The 19,853-nt window shown below is 36.9% G+C and overlaps 1 protein-coding gene across 3 annotated transcripts in view; it reads left to right on the top strand.

Moving 5' to 3' along the window:
* The window catches only part of kmr (pleckstrin homology domain-containing family A member kramer), a 666,551-nt gene extending 647,658 nt beyond the window's left edge, over window positions 1–18,893 (top strand). For 2 of the 3 annotated variants that reach the window (XM_090386565.1, XM_090386564.1), the window contains exon 27: window positions 18,707–18,893. In XM_090386565.1, the coding sequence (XP_090242691.1) occupies window positions 18,707–18,834 (128 nt within the window). In that variant the 3' untranslated portion in view covers window positions 18,835–18,893. The remainder of the gene's footprint in view (window positions 1–18,706) is intronic. The other variant, XM_090386566.1, reaches the window with a different exon arrangement.
* The last annotated feature ends 960 nt before the right edge of the window (window positions 18,894–19,853 follow it).

Genomic DNA, 19,853 nt, shown 5'->3' with positions numbered 1-19,853 from the left:
CCTGACATGAATACTCTCAATCTGAAGTTGCAGCCCTGGCCCTCCCCTAGTCTCTGTTCTTTTCTTGGTCAGTGGACATGGCTCCCTCAATGGGACACTTCACTCCCTGGGCCTTATGGAGGGCCCTCATCTGTATGTTTGATGAGCTGGAAGACTGGGCCCATGTTCTCTAACTGTGCCCTGATTATCATCATCTATTCTGTGTCCCGTTTACCAAACTCAGGAGCTATCCCCCTTCCAAAATGACGCATACTACTTCCTTCATGTTCTTCTGACCTTCAAGTACCCCTCTGACTTTGTTCTGGCTGCCTTTATCCACATGTGGGAACTCCTCCATCCCCCTCTAGTGCAGACCTCAGTTACATACCTCTGAAGTTGAGGGACACATAATGTTTGCTTACACCACCATTGGCATGGGATGGAGGTCTTGACTTCTTGGCCTGTCTGCACCCTGTGCTGCCGACACTTGCCATCCAGTCATGTGGAATTATTCCTGCTGTCTTCAGGCAGGGCCTTTTATCCAGCCTATCCCACTGCAAGTGGGATATGCTGGATCTGGGATCCCCAGCACAGGATTGGCCACTATGGGGACATCTCTATGGAGGATACCTTACTCTGCATTCTTTCCTCCTTCAACTCTGGTGGGGCCAGAGATCAATTCTCTAGTGCCTGGCTCACCTCCACATGGTGAAGGAAGGACAACGAGGGACCATGGTTTTCCAACGGCCCCGCAGCCAAGCAACCAGGTGAAGAAAACACCAACACACCCCTTCGCTAACTCACACAAACCCTCACAAACTCCGGCATTTACAGAGACTATCTTCAACACAAGAGACATATACACACACAGAGTTGGTCAGAGTCACTGAGTACAATGCATAGTGCACAATGTACCAAGTACCGTGAACAACTCTAGAGACAAATAGTGGGCAAGTAAATCAGAATGTCATATAATAAGGAATTTTAACTTTCCAGATATTTCTAGAACTTGTATTTGTAGTAACAGGTGTAGTAACCTTTGCTTTTGCAAAGGTTACTGCAACTGTTACTACAAATATTATATCAATTGTGTGAGACAGTTGTAGTAACTTTTGCAAAAGCAACAGTTAGTACAACTGTCTCGCACAATTTTTAAATTCTATTCACTGGGACCAACTGATGACATTACCAACAACAAATTATAATCATAGCAGCTACTAATATTTTTATACCAACTAAGAAACATTGTTCCAGGTTTAAACCTAAATTGAAGCCAAATGAACTGATGAAGCTAGTGGCTTGGGATGATTATAAATTATCGGGGGGGGGGGGGTGTCATGGAATCCTGCAGTACACACCTTAATGACCTGAAATCAGGTTACTAAGGGGGTTAAGCAAGCTAAGGCAGACTATAAGAAGCCTTTGGCTAATAATGCAAATAAAAGTAGCAAACAACCATATGTTAACACTAGAAGGAAAGGGATGAACCATATTGGCCCACTAGATATAAATGGCATAACTACTGACATCCCATTTAGGCTGCTGACAAACTGAATAAATATTTTGCATCTATATTCATGAATAAAGGAGTTTTTAGAGATGGCAATACCAGAGGTGTACCAAATTTTAATTGATATTGAAGCTAAAATTAAATACGACAGCTGGGTTAATGGGATCTATCCAGTTACATTAAAATATGCAGAAAAAAAAGATAAGCAAACACTAGGCCACAATTATGAGAGCATCCTTAGATTGGGAATGTGCAAATATATTTCTTATTCACACAGAGGGGGATCAAAAAGCAAAGTGAGTAATTAGAGACTTATAAGCTTGTCCTGTTCAGCAGAAAGCAGTGAGGTCAGTCACTGGTTAAAGAAGTATTGCAGGATCACCTCAACAGGAATGCAATTATATAGAAATCAGAATGGACTTATGGGGGGGATATTGCCTGATCAGTCTGATAAACACAATCATGTCTTCTCACAAAAAAAAAAGTCTGTTCTGTGCTTCATCAGCAACACTCAGATTTCACAACATCACATATCTATACAGGAGATAACCAAGATCTAACTTTTCCTGCATTAACGTATCTCAAGTATTGCTTTTGATGCATTGAAAACCTGGGTTTTTCTTTTTCACTGTCAGTGTTACTCTTCTTCTTCTAAACAGTTAATGACTTTGAACAGATTGCACATTTGCCCTAACACATATATTATTCCCACATCTGGGATTGTCACCTAAAATTTCTCTTAAATTCTCACCTGAGAATACTTTCCCGCAGTTATTCGATTATCCACAAAAAAGCAATCTTTATTCAGCATATTTTTTATTTCCAATGAAATGATAGTATGGCCCAGGAGTGATACCCTCTCTCAGTTTAGGAAGGAATAAAGATTAATAAAAGGACTTAAAATTTATTAAAGTATAATATCATTAAAGTTTTTTAAAAAAAAATGTACAAGATGGCAACTTCTCTAACTGGTGTTGCCAATATAGTCTACAAATACAAGCCTAAATACTATTATTCCTATCAGTAAAAGCCAAACAGACTTGATTTTTCAGGTCGGTTCTTGGCTGACAAATTAAACTGGGAGTTGAAGTTTGTTCTTTTTTGTTGTTCCAACATAAGAGAGTTTCCTTTTTCTGAGTTCCAAAAGTAAATTGACATCCATAAACCAATTATCCACCTTATTGTGCCGTCCAATTCCATGGATAGGTTCTGCCAGTCTTTTGACTGTTTGAAACCGCATTTTCCTCTGAAGGTCTCTAATTTCTCATCAATAGTTAGATTCTGACCTGGAGACTAACACGTCTTGCAGTTTTTCACAAATTCAGTGAAAATCTCTCTCTCTTATGGGGGGGGGGGGGTGAGGCGATCACGTTTTCTTCTCTCATCCCTGGTTGTTTGATCATCAAATCTTATGCACCTGATGAGGAACTTGAAGCATCTCTGGTTCATTACTAAGCGAAATTTTTCAGTGCCATTTCTGTCAGTTCCCAATAATTCTTCCAATCTCTGCTTGTTACTCTGAAGTGCTCCAGCTAAATAAAGGCCAATGAAAGCTTTTATCTCAATTTTTTCTGTAAATTGGGCATTTCTTTCCTGGCTGTAGTTTGACAGTTTGAATATACTGATTTTTGTATTCAACAATTTTATCTAAAATTTTCTCTGTAATAAGGCAGTTCCATGCTTCAGAGGGCGTGCTGGCGTTTCTTTCTTGACCAATAACTCCAGGCAATTTTGTTAGAAGATTTTGAGATCTGCGCCGAATTTTTGTTGATCTGTTGACTTTCCTCCACTTTGTCGATTTATCTTTTCCTATGAAAAAACTGTCAGTGTCATCCTCTTCATTGCAACTTTCCTCTTCTCATGTAGCATCTTGGGCACTCTCCGAGTTGTCGCCTCTTTTTTCAACATAATCCTCATCAGATTCGGACCCATCATCAATGCTTTCGTCACTTACTTCCTCAGAAAACAGCAGGGCACAAATAATTCAGCTACATTTGCATTACTTGGGTATAAGCGATCCATCCCGGCCATCAAAAGCAATGCAGCACACTTACACAGATGGATGCACTGTATCTCACAGATACAAACAGCAGACTGAATCGAAACCAATACCAATGGCTTCCAACAAGCAACGTAGGAAGCTACTGAGAAGAACACATGTGCAACAACATCTTGTTCCCAGAAATAAAGAAAAATATGACGTATGTATCAGAGAGATACATAGCGACTGGTGAAGGGTTAAATGATGCCTCCAGATTTGTATTCAGTACTCAAGATGTGGCCTAACAACTGCCTCATATATCAGGGTAATCACTTTCTTATCCCTACTAGCAAAGTTCCTGTATATTATAGACAAACCCCATGAGCTGTCCTAATAGCCTGTCTGCATTGCTCACAGAACTTCATATCTGTTTGCACAATTACCCCAAGGTTTTTTTTCATTTTCCACTACCCTTTTTTTTTTTTTTTTTTGATTTGGTAGTTGTTGGCGCATCCGCTTCTTTGGCCATATTGCACCTCCCAAGGTTTTTGCAGTACTTTGATCCAAGCCTGAGGCGGGAATCAAACCCGCGACCTTTGGGTTGCCGGGCAGGTACTTTACCCACTCGGCTAGCCCGGTCGGCTCCACTACCCTGAGTGTAGTACCACATAGTTGGTATGTTAATCTGGGATCATCATTACCCATATGCAGTACCTCGAGTTTGTTGTCAGTGTTAAACTTCAACTGCCATTTTTCAGCCCATCTGCCTAATTTTTTTAGATTTTGTTGCAGCAGCTTACCCTGATTACTCTAATTAACCATGCTGCCAAACTTTGTATCATCTGCAAACTTAGACATTAAGATTGATATACCTTCATTAGTATCATTAATAAATATAGAAAACAACAATGGCCCAGCACTGAACCCTCGGGAACTTCACTAATAAGATTAGTCCATAACGAGCAGTATCCATTAATAACCATTCTTTGTCTTCTCCCGCTCAACCATCCTTTATCCAGAGCTGTAATTTGTCCTTAATGCCACACTGCTCCAATTTGTACAACAGCGTTTTATGTACAACAGTATCGAAAGCTTTCCTTTATTTTGAGGTCTGCATTTGCTTGCAGGATGTGTTTCTCTAGTATTCTTGTGCAAATAGGCATCAGCACTGCACTGGCCTTGTGGATTTCTGGGGATTTTTCCCATGGTAAGGGTAGGCTTGATTAATCCAATTGAAATCTGGTTTCATTCAAATTATTGTCCGATATCAAACAAGATAAAAATATTTGCAAAATATGATAAAAAAAATAAATATCAAGAGAAAGTTAATTATTCATAACAAGAGACTTGTTATGAATAATACTTGAATTTTAGGAAAGCTTTTGATACTGGTGCACATGGAAGACTACTGTACAAATTGGAGCAGTATGGCTTTAAGGGCAAGTTGCTACAATGGATAAAAGGGTAGTTGAGTGCGAAAAGACAGCGAGTGATAATTAATGGAACTGATCTTCACGGACTAATGTTATTAGTGGAGTTCACCATGGTTCGGTTTTGGGCCCCCCCTTTTTTTATGTATTTATCAATGATATTGATGAAGGTATATCAGACTTAGGTATATTGATGAAGGTATGTAGTAGTAGTAGCAGTAGTAGTGCCGGCCGGGCTAACCGGGTGGGTAAAGTGCCTGCCTGGCAACCCAAAGGTCGTGGGTTCGATTCCCACCTAGGGCTTGGATCAAAGTACTGCAAAAACCTTGGGAGGTGCATTATGGCCACAGAAGCCGATGCGCCAACAACTACCAAAAAAAAAAAAAAAAAAGTAGTAGTAGTGGCATGTGATGCAAGAAAGCAAATGTATGAGCTTATGCAGCATCAGCCAAAAAAAAAAAAAAAAAAAAATCACACCATTCCCTCCAAATGCCTGTCCAGTTCCTCCTTAAATTTATTAAACCTGTCAACTTCCACAACGACAGATGGAAGTTTGTTCCAGCAATGAACCACCTGCTGGCTAAAGGCAAATTTCCGCACATCTATTCTACATCTGTCTTTTCTTAATTTGAATTTATGCCCCCTTAGGTTTGTAATCTGAGCAAGTGGAAGGATCCCATCAGAATTCACCATGCTCAAACCATTAAAGGCCTTATACACTTCAATCAGATCATCTCATAGGTACCTAGTCACCAGACACTGTAATTTGCAAAACTTAAGCCTTTCTTTGTAAGAGCAACCCTTTGTTCCATTCACCAATCTTGTTGCCCTTCTCTGTACATGCTCAAGTAAATCTACATCCTTCCTAAAATGAGGCCTCCAGACCTGTACGCAGTACTCAAGGCGTGGCCTGACCATTGCCTTATACAGAGGGACAATCACCTCCTTCTCCCTGCTAGCAAAATTCCTATATATCATTGACAAAACCCCATGACCTGCCCTGGCAGCCTGTCTGCATTGCTCAGAAAACTTCATATCTGACTGCACAATTACTCCCAGGTCTGTTTCATTTTCTACCACCTTAAGTGTAGTACCACACAGTCGTTACGTTTCTCTGGGGTTACTTCTACCCATATGCAGTACTTTGCATTTGTCAAGGTTAAACTTCAGTTGCCACTTCTTAGCCCATCTGCCCAAATTATCTAGATTCTGTTGCAGTAGCACACTGCCATTACTGTCATTAACAACCCTGCCAACCTTTGTATCATCTGCAAACTTCGACATTAAGCCTGATATACCTTCATCAATATCATTGATAAATATACAAAACAACAGTGGACCTAACACCGAACCCTGTGGGACTCCACTAATAACATTAGTCCAAGAAGAGCAGCACCCATTGATTACCACCCTCTGTCTTCTCCCACTTAACCATCCTTTTATCCATTGTAGCAACTTACCCTTAATACCATTCTGCTCCAATTTGTAATAGTCTTCCATGCGCAACAGTGTCAAAAGCTTTCCTGAAATCCAAATATATGATATCAAAATTATTTTTTGCATCCAGTTCCTTTGTAACCACATCATAATATCCTATCAAATTTGTCGGACAAGACTTTCCCTTAACAAACCCATGCTGTGTCTGAATTATTGCTGCAGTCTTGTCTAGATGATCCTGCAATGCATCTTTAACCAGTGACTCCATTATTTTACCCAGAACAGAAGTTAAACTAACTGGTCTGTAATTACTCGTGTCACCCTTCAATCCCCCTTTGTGAACTGGGGATACATTTGCACATCTCCAGTCCGTGGGAAACTCCCCTGAGTCCAAGGATGCTCTCATAATTATGGCTAAGGGTTTGCTTAGTTGCTTTGCCGCCTCCTTTAATATAACTGGATAGATCCCATCCACCCCAGGTGCTTTTCTTATGTTTAACTTCAACAATTTCTCCTCCACTTTGCTTTCAGTTATTACAAAATCATTAAGTATCCTTCTACAATTTGATAACCTTCTGCCATTTTCAAACCTTAATAATTCCTCATGTGTGAATGTAGATGCAAAATACTCATTGTTTGTTTGCTATCTGAGCAGGATCATCAACAGTCGAACCATCAATGTCAAGTGGACCAATCAGATTCATCCCCTTCCTTTTAGAGTTTATGTAAGTAAAGAAATCCTTGCTGTTTTTCTTAGCATCTTTTGCCAAGGATTTCTCGTAATCTGCCTTCGCCTGCCTAACCTCCTTTGTGACCTGATTACAGACTAGCTTATATCTGCCATAGGCTTCTGAGTCGCTTGATAATTTATATGCATCCCATGCATTTTTCTTCTCTGTTACGAGTCTCATTAGTTCATTAGATAACCATTTAGGCCTAAACCTTGAACAATATTTCTTAATAGGTATGAAACTTTTAGTAGCATCCACGATTAATTTCTTGAATGCTTCCCACTTAGAATTTATTGTTGGTAATATCGTCAGTTGATCCCACTGTACAGAATTTAAAAACTGTCGGAGACTACTGTATGTCAAAGTTTGCAGATGATAAAAAGTTGGGCAGAGGGGCTGAGAAGTGCCGACTGCAGTTTAACCTAGGGCTCACATCTGATGAGTATGGGCTTGGCACACCCAGGGTCCTGAGCTGGATATCATCTCTCTCTCTCTCTCTCTCTCTCTCTCTCTCTCTCTCTCTCTCTCTCTCTCTCTCTCTCTCTCTCTCTCAGGGTAACTCGGGAATTTTTTTTGGCTGGTGCAGCATAAGCCTCAGGCTTCCTTGCACCATATAGTTAATAATAATAATAAATACAAAGTACTGTATATGGGTAGAAGTAACCCCAGAGAAACGTACCAACTGTCTGGTACTACACTCAGGGTGGTAGAGAATGAAAAAAACCTGGGGATAATTTTGCAATCAGATATGAAGTTTTCTGAGGAATGCAGATGGGGCTACCAGAGCAGGTCATGGGGTCTTGTCAATGATATACAGGAATTTTGCTAGTAGGGAGAAGGAAGTGATTATTCCTTTGTATAAAGCCACACCTTGAGTACTGCATACAGGTCTTCATACCTCATTTTAGGAAGGATGTGGAGTTGCTAGAATGAGCACAAAGAAGGGCAACAAGATTGGTGAGGGGATCGAAGGGGTGCTGTTACCAAGAAAGGCTTAAATTCTGCAAATTGCATTGTCTGGAGACTAGGCATCTGATTGAGGTGTATAAGCCTGGAATGTGTTGAAAAGGCTCAATGCTGATGGTATTCTTCCTCTTGCTCAGATTGTGAACCTGAGGGGGGCATAAATTCAAATTGAAGAAGGATAGTTGTAGAATAGATGTCTGAAAATTTGCCTTTAGCCAGTGGGTGGTTGATTGCTGGAACAACTTCCATCTGTTGTTGTGGAAGTTGATAGCTTAAATAAATTTAAGGAAGAAGTGCATAAACTTTTAGAACGAATGTTTGTGTGAAGTGGTGTTGTTGGTTTTTTTTTGTTTTTTTTTTTTGGTTGATGCTGTTTGCTTTCTTGGATCATATGTCTCTTTTAAAGCTAAGCTAAGGAGTAATCTCTTAATGGGATGTCCTCAATAGAACAGAAGAAATACTACAAGAAATGAAAAACCAAGGAGTCAACCATGCTAAACGAATGACAGTCAGAAAAGAAGGAATAATTATCCAGACTAGAAATATCATTTTAACTTTCAATACTCCAAGTCCACCACAGCACGTGAAATTAGGATACTATCCAAAAATTAAATGTCAAAAATATAAAGCAGAACATATAAGTTCCCTACCAGGAAGCCAGAAAGATGTTACAACCAGCCAACATAAGGAAACCTACCTATGTACAGATAACACAGTATTACAAATAACACAGAAACAAAACATTGAGGATCACAAACTGAAGTCACAATCGCAGCAACTGAATCACTGTCGGATTAGGCATGCAAATTGCTCCCAACCCCAAAACAGCAGAAACAAGAACAGGCAGCAAACACCCCTATTTCAGTTCCACCTATGGTAATTTCACTGTTATAGGGAAAAACCAAAGAAAACTCCTCCATAACAATATATTATGCTGTTGAAAAAATGCACACAGCAGGAAAAACACAACAATAACTCGTTCTAGAAATATTTGCCAAGGAAGATATGGACACTGGAAAGCCACAATTCCATAAAAGACACAAATCATGGACAGAAAAATATAAAACAGTAACAAGAAAACAACCAGAAAACTCGTCTAAAACAAAACAATGAGTACTTTTATTCAATGGAATTGTCAAGGTTTCCATAATAATATTGACGATTTAAAAGATATTTCTGGTTAAATACCTAAGAGTGTGAAGGAGTTTACTTATGCATGGGTAATGCAAACACATCATTTCTACTACCAAGGTAGTTTTAATTATGCATTAAAACTACCTTGGTTGTTGTTTGTTGTTTGGTTTTTTTTAGGAGCATTAGCAACTAAGGCCATATTGCTCCAGGGTTATGCGGTGGTCATTTGCTGACCTTTCCGCATCCTCCATATTTAGTGGTGATGGGCTTGAACCCCGGTCTAATCAAGAACCGTGTGCTGCACACTGCTACTCCTTCCCACCTGGCTACGGAGGCACAACTACCTTGGTAGTAGAAATGATGTGTGTGCATTACCCATTCATAAGTAAACTCCTTCAATATTGACGAGGTCCAGGATTTAATTTCTAAGTATCACCTGAGATGTTTCTGCTTACAAAAAACATATCTAAAACCTGACAATATAATCTTAATAAAGAACTACACTATACATAGACAAGATCAAATAAATAATTCTATGGCCCATGGAGGGGTAGCAATCCTTGTTTGTCAATTCTCATATACCAGCCTAATTACAAACCACTCTTCAGGCAGTAGCAGTACGTATAGCAGCAAGTAGTTTAATAACAATAATATCAATATATTTACCCCCTAACCAAGAAATAATTTATGAAGACTTTAGTGCTGATAGATCAACTATCCCCTCCTTACTGTATAATGGGAGATCTAAATGGACATCACCCCTTATGGGGAAATAGGGATCTTAATAAAAGGGGACATGGAATAAAAAAAGTAATAGATGCGAAAAATCTAACCCTCCTGAATAATGGAAAACACACATACATTCACCTTCCAACAGGAACCAGCTCAGCAATAGATCTTACTTTGTGCTCCCCAGCATTATATCCCATTTCAGAGTGGATAGTCCACGAAGATCCATTACACAGTGACTACTATCCCATTTTTGTCCCTCTAACAATAGCCAGCCCATGTCAATCCAGATGAAAACCCAAATGGAAGCTTGAAAAATCAGAAATCTAGCAGTAATCGAACAACAGATAGTTCGACAACTAACCATTGACCAGGCAGTACAATGTGTAACCGACCAAATTAACCAATCAGCAGAAAAATCAATACCAAAAACATCTACCAAACTTCCTCTATTCCCAAAGCCTTTGTGGAATGAGGAATGTACTCAAGCAAAACAAGACAGAAACAGAGCATGGAATATTTTTTGCAAAAAATCCTACCACAGACAATCTAATACATTTTTAAAAAATGAGAGCAAAAGCAAGATATGCAAACAAGCATGCAAGAAAGCCTCCTGGGTACGTTTCACTTCAACCATAAATAGAACTACAAATTTTATCCCAACAGTTTGGGATAAAATGAGCAGTTGATACCAAAATTTAGTACATCCAATTATCATTTGGCAAGAGCAAGGTATAGCTGATCCAAAAGATATAGCAAATGCTTTAGGTGAAACTTTTACCAAAATATCTGCCACCACATCATATCCACCGAAGTTCCAGAAATATAAAAATCATCAAGAAAAATACATTTTAAATTTCTTCACAAAATATGTAGAAGAATATAACCATCTACTAATCATAATGGAACTCCATAAAGCATTATCACAAACAAAACAAAGTGCAGAAGGTCCAGATGGCATCAATTATATGATGATAAAGAAACTCAGTGAAGAATGTTTGCAATCCCTACTTCTTTTGTACAACAGAATTTATACAGAGCACGAGTTTCCTAACACATGTGGTACCATGCAATTGTCCTCTCTTTCCCAAAACCTGACAAAGATTCTACTAATCTGAACAGCTATTGCCCAGTAGCACTCACCAGCTGCCTAGGGAAATTAATGGAAAAGATCATAAATGCAAGACCTATGTGGTACCTAGAAAACTATAACCTTTTGTACAGTGTGGCTTTCAAAAAACATAGATCAACCTTAGACCTCATAATTAAAATAGAAAACGACATACAGAATGCTTTCATTAGAAAAGAACATTTAGTCGTGATGTTTCGATATTGAGAAAGCATTCAATACGTAGAATGCCATTCTTGGTGTCATGGCATTCTCTGGGACATATATAACTTAAAGTTAAGAGGGCATCTCCCTATTTTCATCCAGAACTTTTTACAGCACTGAACCTTCCAAGTACGAATACAAACTATACTCTCAAAAGTTTTTCTACAAGAAAGAGTATTTGAAATTAAAATAAACTCAATAACCCAACGGATACCATAAATACAGCTCTTTAAGCAGATGACTTCAGTATCTCTTTCCAATCCCAAAACATGAGAACAATAGAACACCAATTATAAGGTGCAATAAAAAAGTCAGCAATTGGGCTCAGGAAAATGTTTTCACAATCTCCACACAAAAAACAGTAGGTGTGCACTTCTGTGTGAAAATAAACCTTCATTTACATCCGGAATTAAAACTTAATGGACAGTTAATCCCAATTAAACCAACCATAAAATTTCTTAGACTTATCCTTGATAAAAAAAACAATAAATAACTTTTTTAGAACGTAAAAAACAAGTAAGAACAAACTGCCTCAAGAAAATAAACATTTTGAGAGTCTTATCGTTGATGACCTGGGGCACAGATAGAGTTACTTTATTGAGATTATGCAGAGCCCTTATAAGATCTCAACTAGACTATGGAGCCCCCATGTACAACAGGCCATACTTAGTGCCCTGAGTTGGCTTAATCCAGTGCATCATAGCGCTTTAAGTACAGTATTAGGAGCATATCGCACCTAATACTGTACATAAAGTTCATGAGCCTCTGCATATAAGCCTATATGCAGAGGCTCATGAACCACCACTACAACTCTAGAGACAAAACTTGCTGTTATACTACACTGCAAAGATAAAATCAGTACTTTACCACCTGATATGGACAATCTTACATGAACCAGATTTCGAAAACATATACAGGCAGTTCTCGCTTTATGAGTTTCCGGGTTTACGAGTTTTTTTTTCCCCCAAGTATCAAGTATCAACAAAATCGAAAATATGAACATTAATTGCAAAAAATTAATATTAAACATTCATAAATACCGCATTACAAACCACATGCATAGCTATACAATACAGAATACCACGCTTTACGATATTAATCAGTTTCAGAGACACCATCGTATCGTTAAAATATCATAATGTTAACCCAATAACGATTACCAAAAATTCATTTCAATAAGATCTTGAAACAAATTTTTGGTAATTTGTTTCAAGATCTTGGAAGTTGAAATTTTTTCTGTATAACTAAGCTATTTATCTCTCTAAAATGTCATTTTTAAGGTCACAAAGCGTGACCTTAAGGCCATATAAAAGGTCGTGAGCGTGGTTTCTAAATTGTATTAGTTACCAATTCAAATCATTAAAATGCACTACACTTTCATCGTTATCATATGTTCCGTTATAAGAATCAATTTTAACCACCTTTGTGATATTTTTCTAAAGCACAGTTCTGGAGGTCACGACCATAAAACAATTTGCACTTTCTGGTTTATTGGGCTTTTCTGTTACTGCAAGCAATTATAAACAGGTAGTAAACTCAATCTTCTTGCATTTGCGAAAATACCGATAGCTGGAATTGTGTGGTGTTTTACGTTATTATGGTGAAATGTGTTTCCCCTTTACTGAAATCTTCAATCATATGCAAACATGAATAAATTTTCAGAATCTTCTCTTCATTCCCTTTTTTTAAGCTTCATAAACTTGTTACTCAGAAGCCTATGGCAGATATAAACTAGTCTGTAATCAGGTGACAAACGAGGTTAGGCAGGCGAAGGCAGATTACGAGAAATCCTTGGCAAAAGATGCTAAGAAAAACAGCAAGGATTTCTTTACTTATATAAACTCTAAAAGGAAGGGGATGAATCTGATTGGTCCACTTGACATCGATGGTTCGACTGTTGATGATCCTGCTCAGATAGCAAACAAACTGAATGAGTATTTTGCATCTACATTCACACATGAGGAATTATTAAGGTTTGAAAATGGCAGAAGGTTATCAAATTGTAGCAGGATACTTAATGATTTTGTAATAACTGAAAGCAAAGTGGAGGAGAAATTGTTGAAGTTAAACATAAGAAAAGCACCTGGGGTGGATGGGATCTATCCAGTTATATTAAAGGAGGCAGCAAAGCAACTAAGCAAACCCTTAGCCATAATTATGAGAGCGTCCTTGGACTCAGGGGAGGTTCCCACGGACTGGAGATGTGCAAATGTATTCCCAATTCACAAAGGGGGAACAAAGGGTGACACGAGTAATTACAGACCAGTTAGTTTAACTTCTGTTCTGGGTAAAATAATGGAGTCACTGTTTAAAGATGCATTGCAGGATCATCTAGACAAGACTGCGGCAATAATTCAGACACAGCATGGGTTTGTTAAGGGAAAGTCTTGTCTGACAAATTTGATAGGATATTATGATGTGGTTACAAAGGAACTGGATGCAAAAAATAATTTTGATATCATATATTTGGATTTCAGGAAAGCTTTTGACACTGTTGCACATGGAAGACTAGTGTACAAATTGGAGCAGAATGGTATTAAGGGTAAATTGCTACAATGGATAAAAGGATGGTTAAGTGGGAGAAGACAGAGGGTGGTAATCAATGGGTGCTGCTCTTCTTGGACTAATGTTATTAGTGGAGTCCCACAGGGTTCGGTGTTAGGTCCACTGTTGTTTTGTATATTTATCAATGATATTGATGAAGGTATATCAGGCTTAATGTCGAAGTTTGCAGATGATACAAAGGTTGGCAGGGTTGTTAATGACAGTAATGGCAGTGTGCTACTGCAACAGGATCTAGATAATTTGGGCAGATGGGCTAAGAAGTGGCAACTGAAGTTTAACCTTGATAAATGCAAAGTACTGCATATGGGTAGGAGTAACCCCAGAGAAACGTACCAAGTGTGTGGCACTACACTTAAGGTGGTAGAAAATGAAAAAGACCTGGGAGTAATTGTGCAGTCAGATATGAAATTTTCTGAGCAATGCAGACAGGCTGCTAGGGCAGGTCATGGGGTTTTGTCAATGATATATAGGAATTTTGCTAGCAGGGAAAAGGAGGTGATTATCCCTCTGTATAGGGCAATGGTCAGGCCACACCTTGAGTACTGCGTACAGGTCTGGAGGCCTCATTTTAGGAAGGATGTAGATTTACTTGAGCGTGTACAGAGAAGGGCAACAAGATTGGTGAGGGGAATGAAGGGATCCTCTTACCAAGAGAGGCTTAAGTTCTGCAAATTGCAGTGACTGGAGACTAGGCACCTGCGCGGTGATCTGATTGAAGTATATAAGGCCTTGAATGGCTTGAGCACGCTGAATTCTGATGGGATCCTTCCACTTGTTCAGATTACGAACCTAAGGGGGCATAAATTCAAATTAAGAAAAGATAGATGTAGATTAGATGTGCGGAAATTTGCCTTTAGCCAGCGTGTGGTTAATTGCTGGAACAAACTTCCATCTGTCGTTGTGGAAGTTGATAGGGTGAATAAATTTAAGGAGGAACTGGACAGGCATTTGGAGGGAATGGTGTGATTTTTTTTTTTTTTTTTTTTCTTTTTTGGCTGATGCTGCATAAGCTCATACGCTTGCTTTCTTGCATCAAATGCCACTGCTACTACTACTACTATTCCACACGAATCATATTAGTTGCAATTTGTGTGTGCCATTAAAAAATGCTTATGCATGCAATCGTGAAATTTATAATTAAAAGAGAAGATGACTCCATGTGCAACAAACAGCGAGTGCTGAGCCAATAATGAGTAATCAACGAGTGTGAATTTAATCGATGATGATAGTGAAGAATAAACATTCATTAACATTTGTAAGTCGTAAATAATTTCTCTATTATTATAATTTTCTTGATTTCTAATTAGCTAACTAATTTCATTGTTGAGAACGTAACCCCTAATTTTAACCTTATGTCTATGGGAAATAAATTCTCGCTTTACGAGCACATGCTAGGAACGAAATAACTCGTAAATTCAAGAACTACCTGTATAGCATACATCCAAACATTAACAAACAGCAGGCATGTGTTTAAAAGATCTAATCCATTGCAATTCCAACCTGATATACACAGATGGTTTCAAAACAGAAACCAAGGTAGGGATAGCTGCCAAGTTCCCGAATACCATCATTTCCCAACTAATTCCAACTGAGTGCAGCATTTATACTGCAGAATTGGAGGCTATTCAACTAGCTATGAACCATATATGGCTAACCAACTTTCCGCAGCATTATAAGCTTCGCAGATTTATTCAATGCCCTACAGGCCTTAAAGAATATCACCAGAAATACCCATCCGACTGTATAGCAGATTCAAAACATGCTAACCAAACTAGCAAAACAAAATCAAAACATAAGTTTCTGTTGGGTTCCCGGACATGTAGGAATATATGGCAGTGAACAGGCAGACCCAGCAACAAAACAACTGGAAAGCCCGATCAACAAAACCATAAAAATATCATACCTAGGGCACCTCCGTAGCCAGGTGGGCAGGAGCAGCAGTGCGTAGCACGCTTTTCTTGATTAGACCGGTGTTCGAGCCCGTGACCACCAAATACAGAGGATGCGGAAAGGTCAGGGAATGACCACCGCATATCCCCAGAGTAATATGGCCTTAGTTGCTAATGCTCCTAATAACAAAACAAAAACAAAACCATACCTAGACTATAAAATTACAATCCAAAATAGCGGCGAAAGACAGTGGCAACAAAAATGGCAGGAGCAAGCAGTTAACAAATTATTAGATAAAACCGTTGTTACAACAATGGAAAACCAGTGCAAGACCTAACAGACAAGACGAAGTTACACTAGGCAGACTAAGAATAGAATATAGTAAGTAATGTTACCCACTGCTACCTGCTCCCAGCTGAATCTCCACTTCAGTGCTCTGTCAAACAGTGCTAACAGTCCAACATATTCTACTTGACTGTCCTAACTTTACACAAGAACAACAAATTACTTTTTTTAAAAGCAAGAGATGCTATTTCATTATGAACAATATTGGCAGATAGACCTAATATATCCGAAGTTTTCCAATATCTGAAACATATAAACTATTATAATTTAATATAAAAGACATCAGTGAATAAATCACAAATCATAAGTTTGGCACAATATAGAAACTAATGCACTAGTAAAATACCCAAATCAACCAACCAACATTGCTCATATAAACACCATTTTCAGTAAGAGCACAGTAGAATTCCTCTTATCCAGTGTAATCGGGACTGGTAGTTGGTTAATTGAAAAAGTGGATTAAAGCAGGGATTTCATAAAAATGTATGCTTTTATATATATATATATATATATATATATATATATATGTACATTAGTTTACATAAAATCAGTAACTATAATAATCTCTTAAGATAATGAAATGTGACATATCACAACATAGTCCCTCCACTCTCTTTATAAACATCAAATCAATTACTGTTGACTCAGGCTGCTGTTCAATATAATGTAAAGCTGTTTATCTAGAACATTTTTGGTGGATGTGTGAAAAAATTCAGCCATGGTATGTACATCATGAATTCTGCATCATTCGTAATTTCATTTTCGAAAAATCATTGCAAGTTTTTTTGTAAGCATTATTGAATACATTATTGTATGCCTTCTTTCTCTAACTATTTGCAACCTTCAATTGTCTGAAATCAGTTAATAAGCTACGTTCTTCATTATCTTCCTGTAGTTCAGAATTTTCGTTAGCATTTTCAATCCATGGCCAAAGTTTTTAGTTATAAAACATGTTTTCTCCAAGATTGGAATGTTGAAATTAGAATTTCATTCTGTGCTAGTGTTATATTGTAAACACATCTTTGATGTTGATAACTTTTAACGATTCTGTAAGACCTATTCTGTTCATGTCTTCTGTTTTTTAAAATCAAACTCAAATTTTCACTTATGATGTCTCCTCGGATGTTCTAGAACCCCCTTGAACCATAGGCTGGATCAAGAATTTTACATTTAGTGTAAAAACATGACTTTTAAGTCCCCTTCTTTGAGATCATCACATACAACTGGGATGTGAAAGAGCATTAGCTAGAAAGAGAATAGCCTTTAAGTTTATTTTCTTCAAGTATTTCTTTACAGAAGATACAAATTCATAAAAAAAAAAGTGTTCTTTGAATAATAATCCATTCATTCTTATTTTTTTGTGGTAGTAAATTATAGATTAAATTTATATTTTTTAAAAGCTCTAGGATTATTAATTTAAAGTTGTCGATTTGAGAGTTCCAGTTGCATTGCTGCAGGTAGCTACCACGATTTTCTCTTTCTCTATCTTGATTTTTTTTTGTATCCTGGTGCAGCAAGCTCTGCTTTTTCTGCCATTGTTTTTTTATAGATAACATCTTATAATTTAGACCTGTTTCGTTCATTTTGTCGAGTTGTTCTTCAATCAATTTTTTTCTGCTGATAAAATCTTAAATCTTTTTTTTTTGTTTTGAATTATTGTGCAGTGATGTGATCAGCAGATTATCTCTTCCTGCTAATACCCAGTACATGAACACCATAATATTTTTTCTAATGTGCAAGCCATATGTCACTTTCTCTAAAATTTTCTGTGCTGTCTTTATTGCATAAACCATAGATTCAATGCATTGTCTACCATCATATAAGTTTGATTTATTTAAAGTGCAGCAAGAACTTAATGATCCTTATGAAACAAATGATTGCAAAATCCTAGAATTTTTATTATTTTTATCCCCAATCTTTTGCCATTTTCACCTAATTCAACAGCAGTTGGTTTTTTTTTTTTTTTTTTTTTCTTTAAGAGACTTACTGTCACGAGTCTTTCCAAAACATCCAACTCGGTTTTCATAGAAACAACAGCTTTCTTTTATTACTCACATTAAATTGATTTATATAATATTTAATTAAATTACATACCATAATTATAAATAATTTTACTGGTGCAAACACAGTTTGAACAAACACACAAATGATCTCTCAGGAAGCATACAACTGAACAGTTGGGCACGGTGCACTACACTAGTTGCAAGCATACTGGACCAGTGCCCATGGCACACTGCAGTGTATTGTTGGCATCAGATATATGTTTTAAAGAGGAAAAGGGAAGTATTGATTAATCTGGGAAGTTGGTTTAGCAGAGGTTGATTAACAAGGCTTATACTGTATACGTGTAAACTGAAAATGAAGAAATTAGTGTTTCTTATATAGGAAAATAAAAATTATATTTTTCTATGGGTTGTGGCCATTATTTAATTGTGGATCATACTTGCATAAATATACTATTGTTTCATAATAAACCACTTTTCTAAACATAAATACGCCATGCTGGTAACATCTATACATTAATATTCATCCTTATAAGTGTTTTAAATTGTAAATATTTTAAATTTAGACAGTTCTCCAAAAAATGTTAATTTTGTTTAAATTATATAAGAATTTGTGTCATAATGAAATTATATGTATTATATGAGCTTCTTTATTAAATCTTCATTGTTTTAGTTATGGCAACCTTGGAAAGGTTAGATCCAAAGACAATAAAGGCAGAAAGAGAGGCTCGAATAGAGGAAGATCTCAGTCCTGTTCAGCCCTTGCCAATAACTCAACAGCGTGAAAACTACCTCACATGAACAGTTAAAGATTTCATTCACAGAATGCATGGCCATAGTAATCATTTCTATAGAAACAAATCTATCTAAAGAATTTGCTTAGATCAAATTCTCCTTGTATATTTTGTTGTGAATAGTACTGTATCCATGTTCAGCATTTAAAAAAATCAAAAGACTCTTATTTCAATATGTTCAGATTTTAGAATGTGCTGAAAATCCTTCTACTTCACATTCCTCTTCATATATAAATGTATATATATATATATATTTTTTTTTTTTTTTTTTTTGTAAGTATCTTTATTATGCTGATGTCATTTGTTGTTAATTCCTGAGTTTGAATTTCACTTTTGGGAAGTTCTAGGAGGTGTGGTTTATAAAAGAATCATAGTGTGGAAATTATGAACAATTAATGTGAAATTAAATCTAAATTTCATTGTGATTACCTTTAATACAAGATAAATGAGTTAATGTAATATTTGTTTGTAAAAGTAAAACACTTTTTTGAAAAACTATTTAATGGTTGTCATACATCTCTTTAGTTAAGTTTAAGGAATCCTGCATTGATTGTTAGTTGTTTAAAGGGATGATTTTTTTTTATTATTATAAAAGTTGGGTATTAATTCAGGTTATAAACTTTAATATTCAGCTTTAACAGTACTTTTTTTATATAAACCTATAGTTCATTAGTTATCTCTTAAGATGTCTTCTCTGGACCAACATCAGTATGTGGTTCTTTGAAATCTCTAAAGAAAGTGTCCTTTAGGAATTATAGCTACTTAAGTGATAACTATGCAAATGCATTACTGTCAGACTGGTCTTGATATATATCTGAATTATTGGCATGTTATACATATATATATATTAGTACAGCACCACATCATATATATATATATATATATATATATATATATATAAATATCTGTAAAAATATACAAATTGCCTGTTTTTGAATATGACAGGATCTGGTTGTTCTCCGATGGCTACTTAGTACTTTACCTATTCCTGTATAATATTCATAGAGATATATTTCTCTTGTTACC

This window comes from Mastigoproctus giganteus, chromosome 12 (genome assembly GCF_048544385.1).
Source record: "Mastigoproctus giganteus isolate SK-2022 chromosome 12, ASM4854438v1, whole genome shotgun sequence".
NCBI lineage: Eukaryota > Metazoa > Arthropoda > Arachnida > Uropygi > Thelyphonidae > Mastigoproctus > Mastigoproctus giganteus.
The sequence above is the reverse complement of the archived record's forward strand: the minus strand, read 5'-3'. Positions and strand labels throughout refer to the sequence as shown.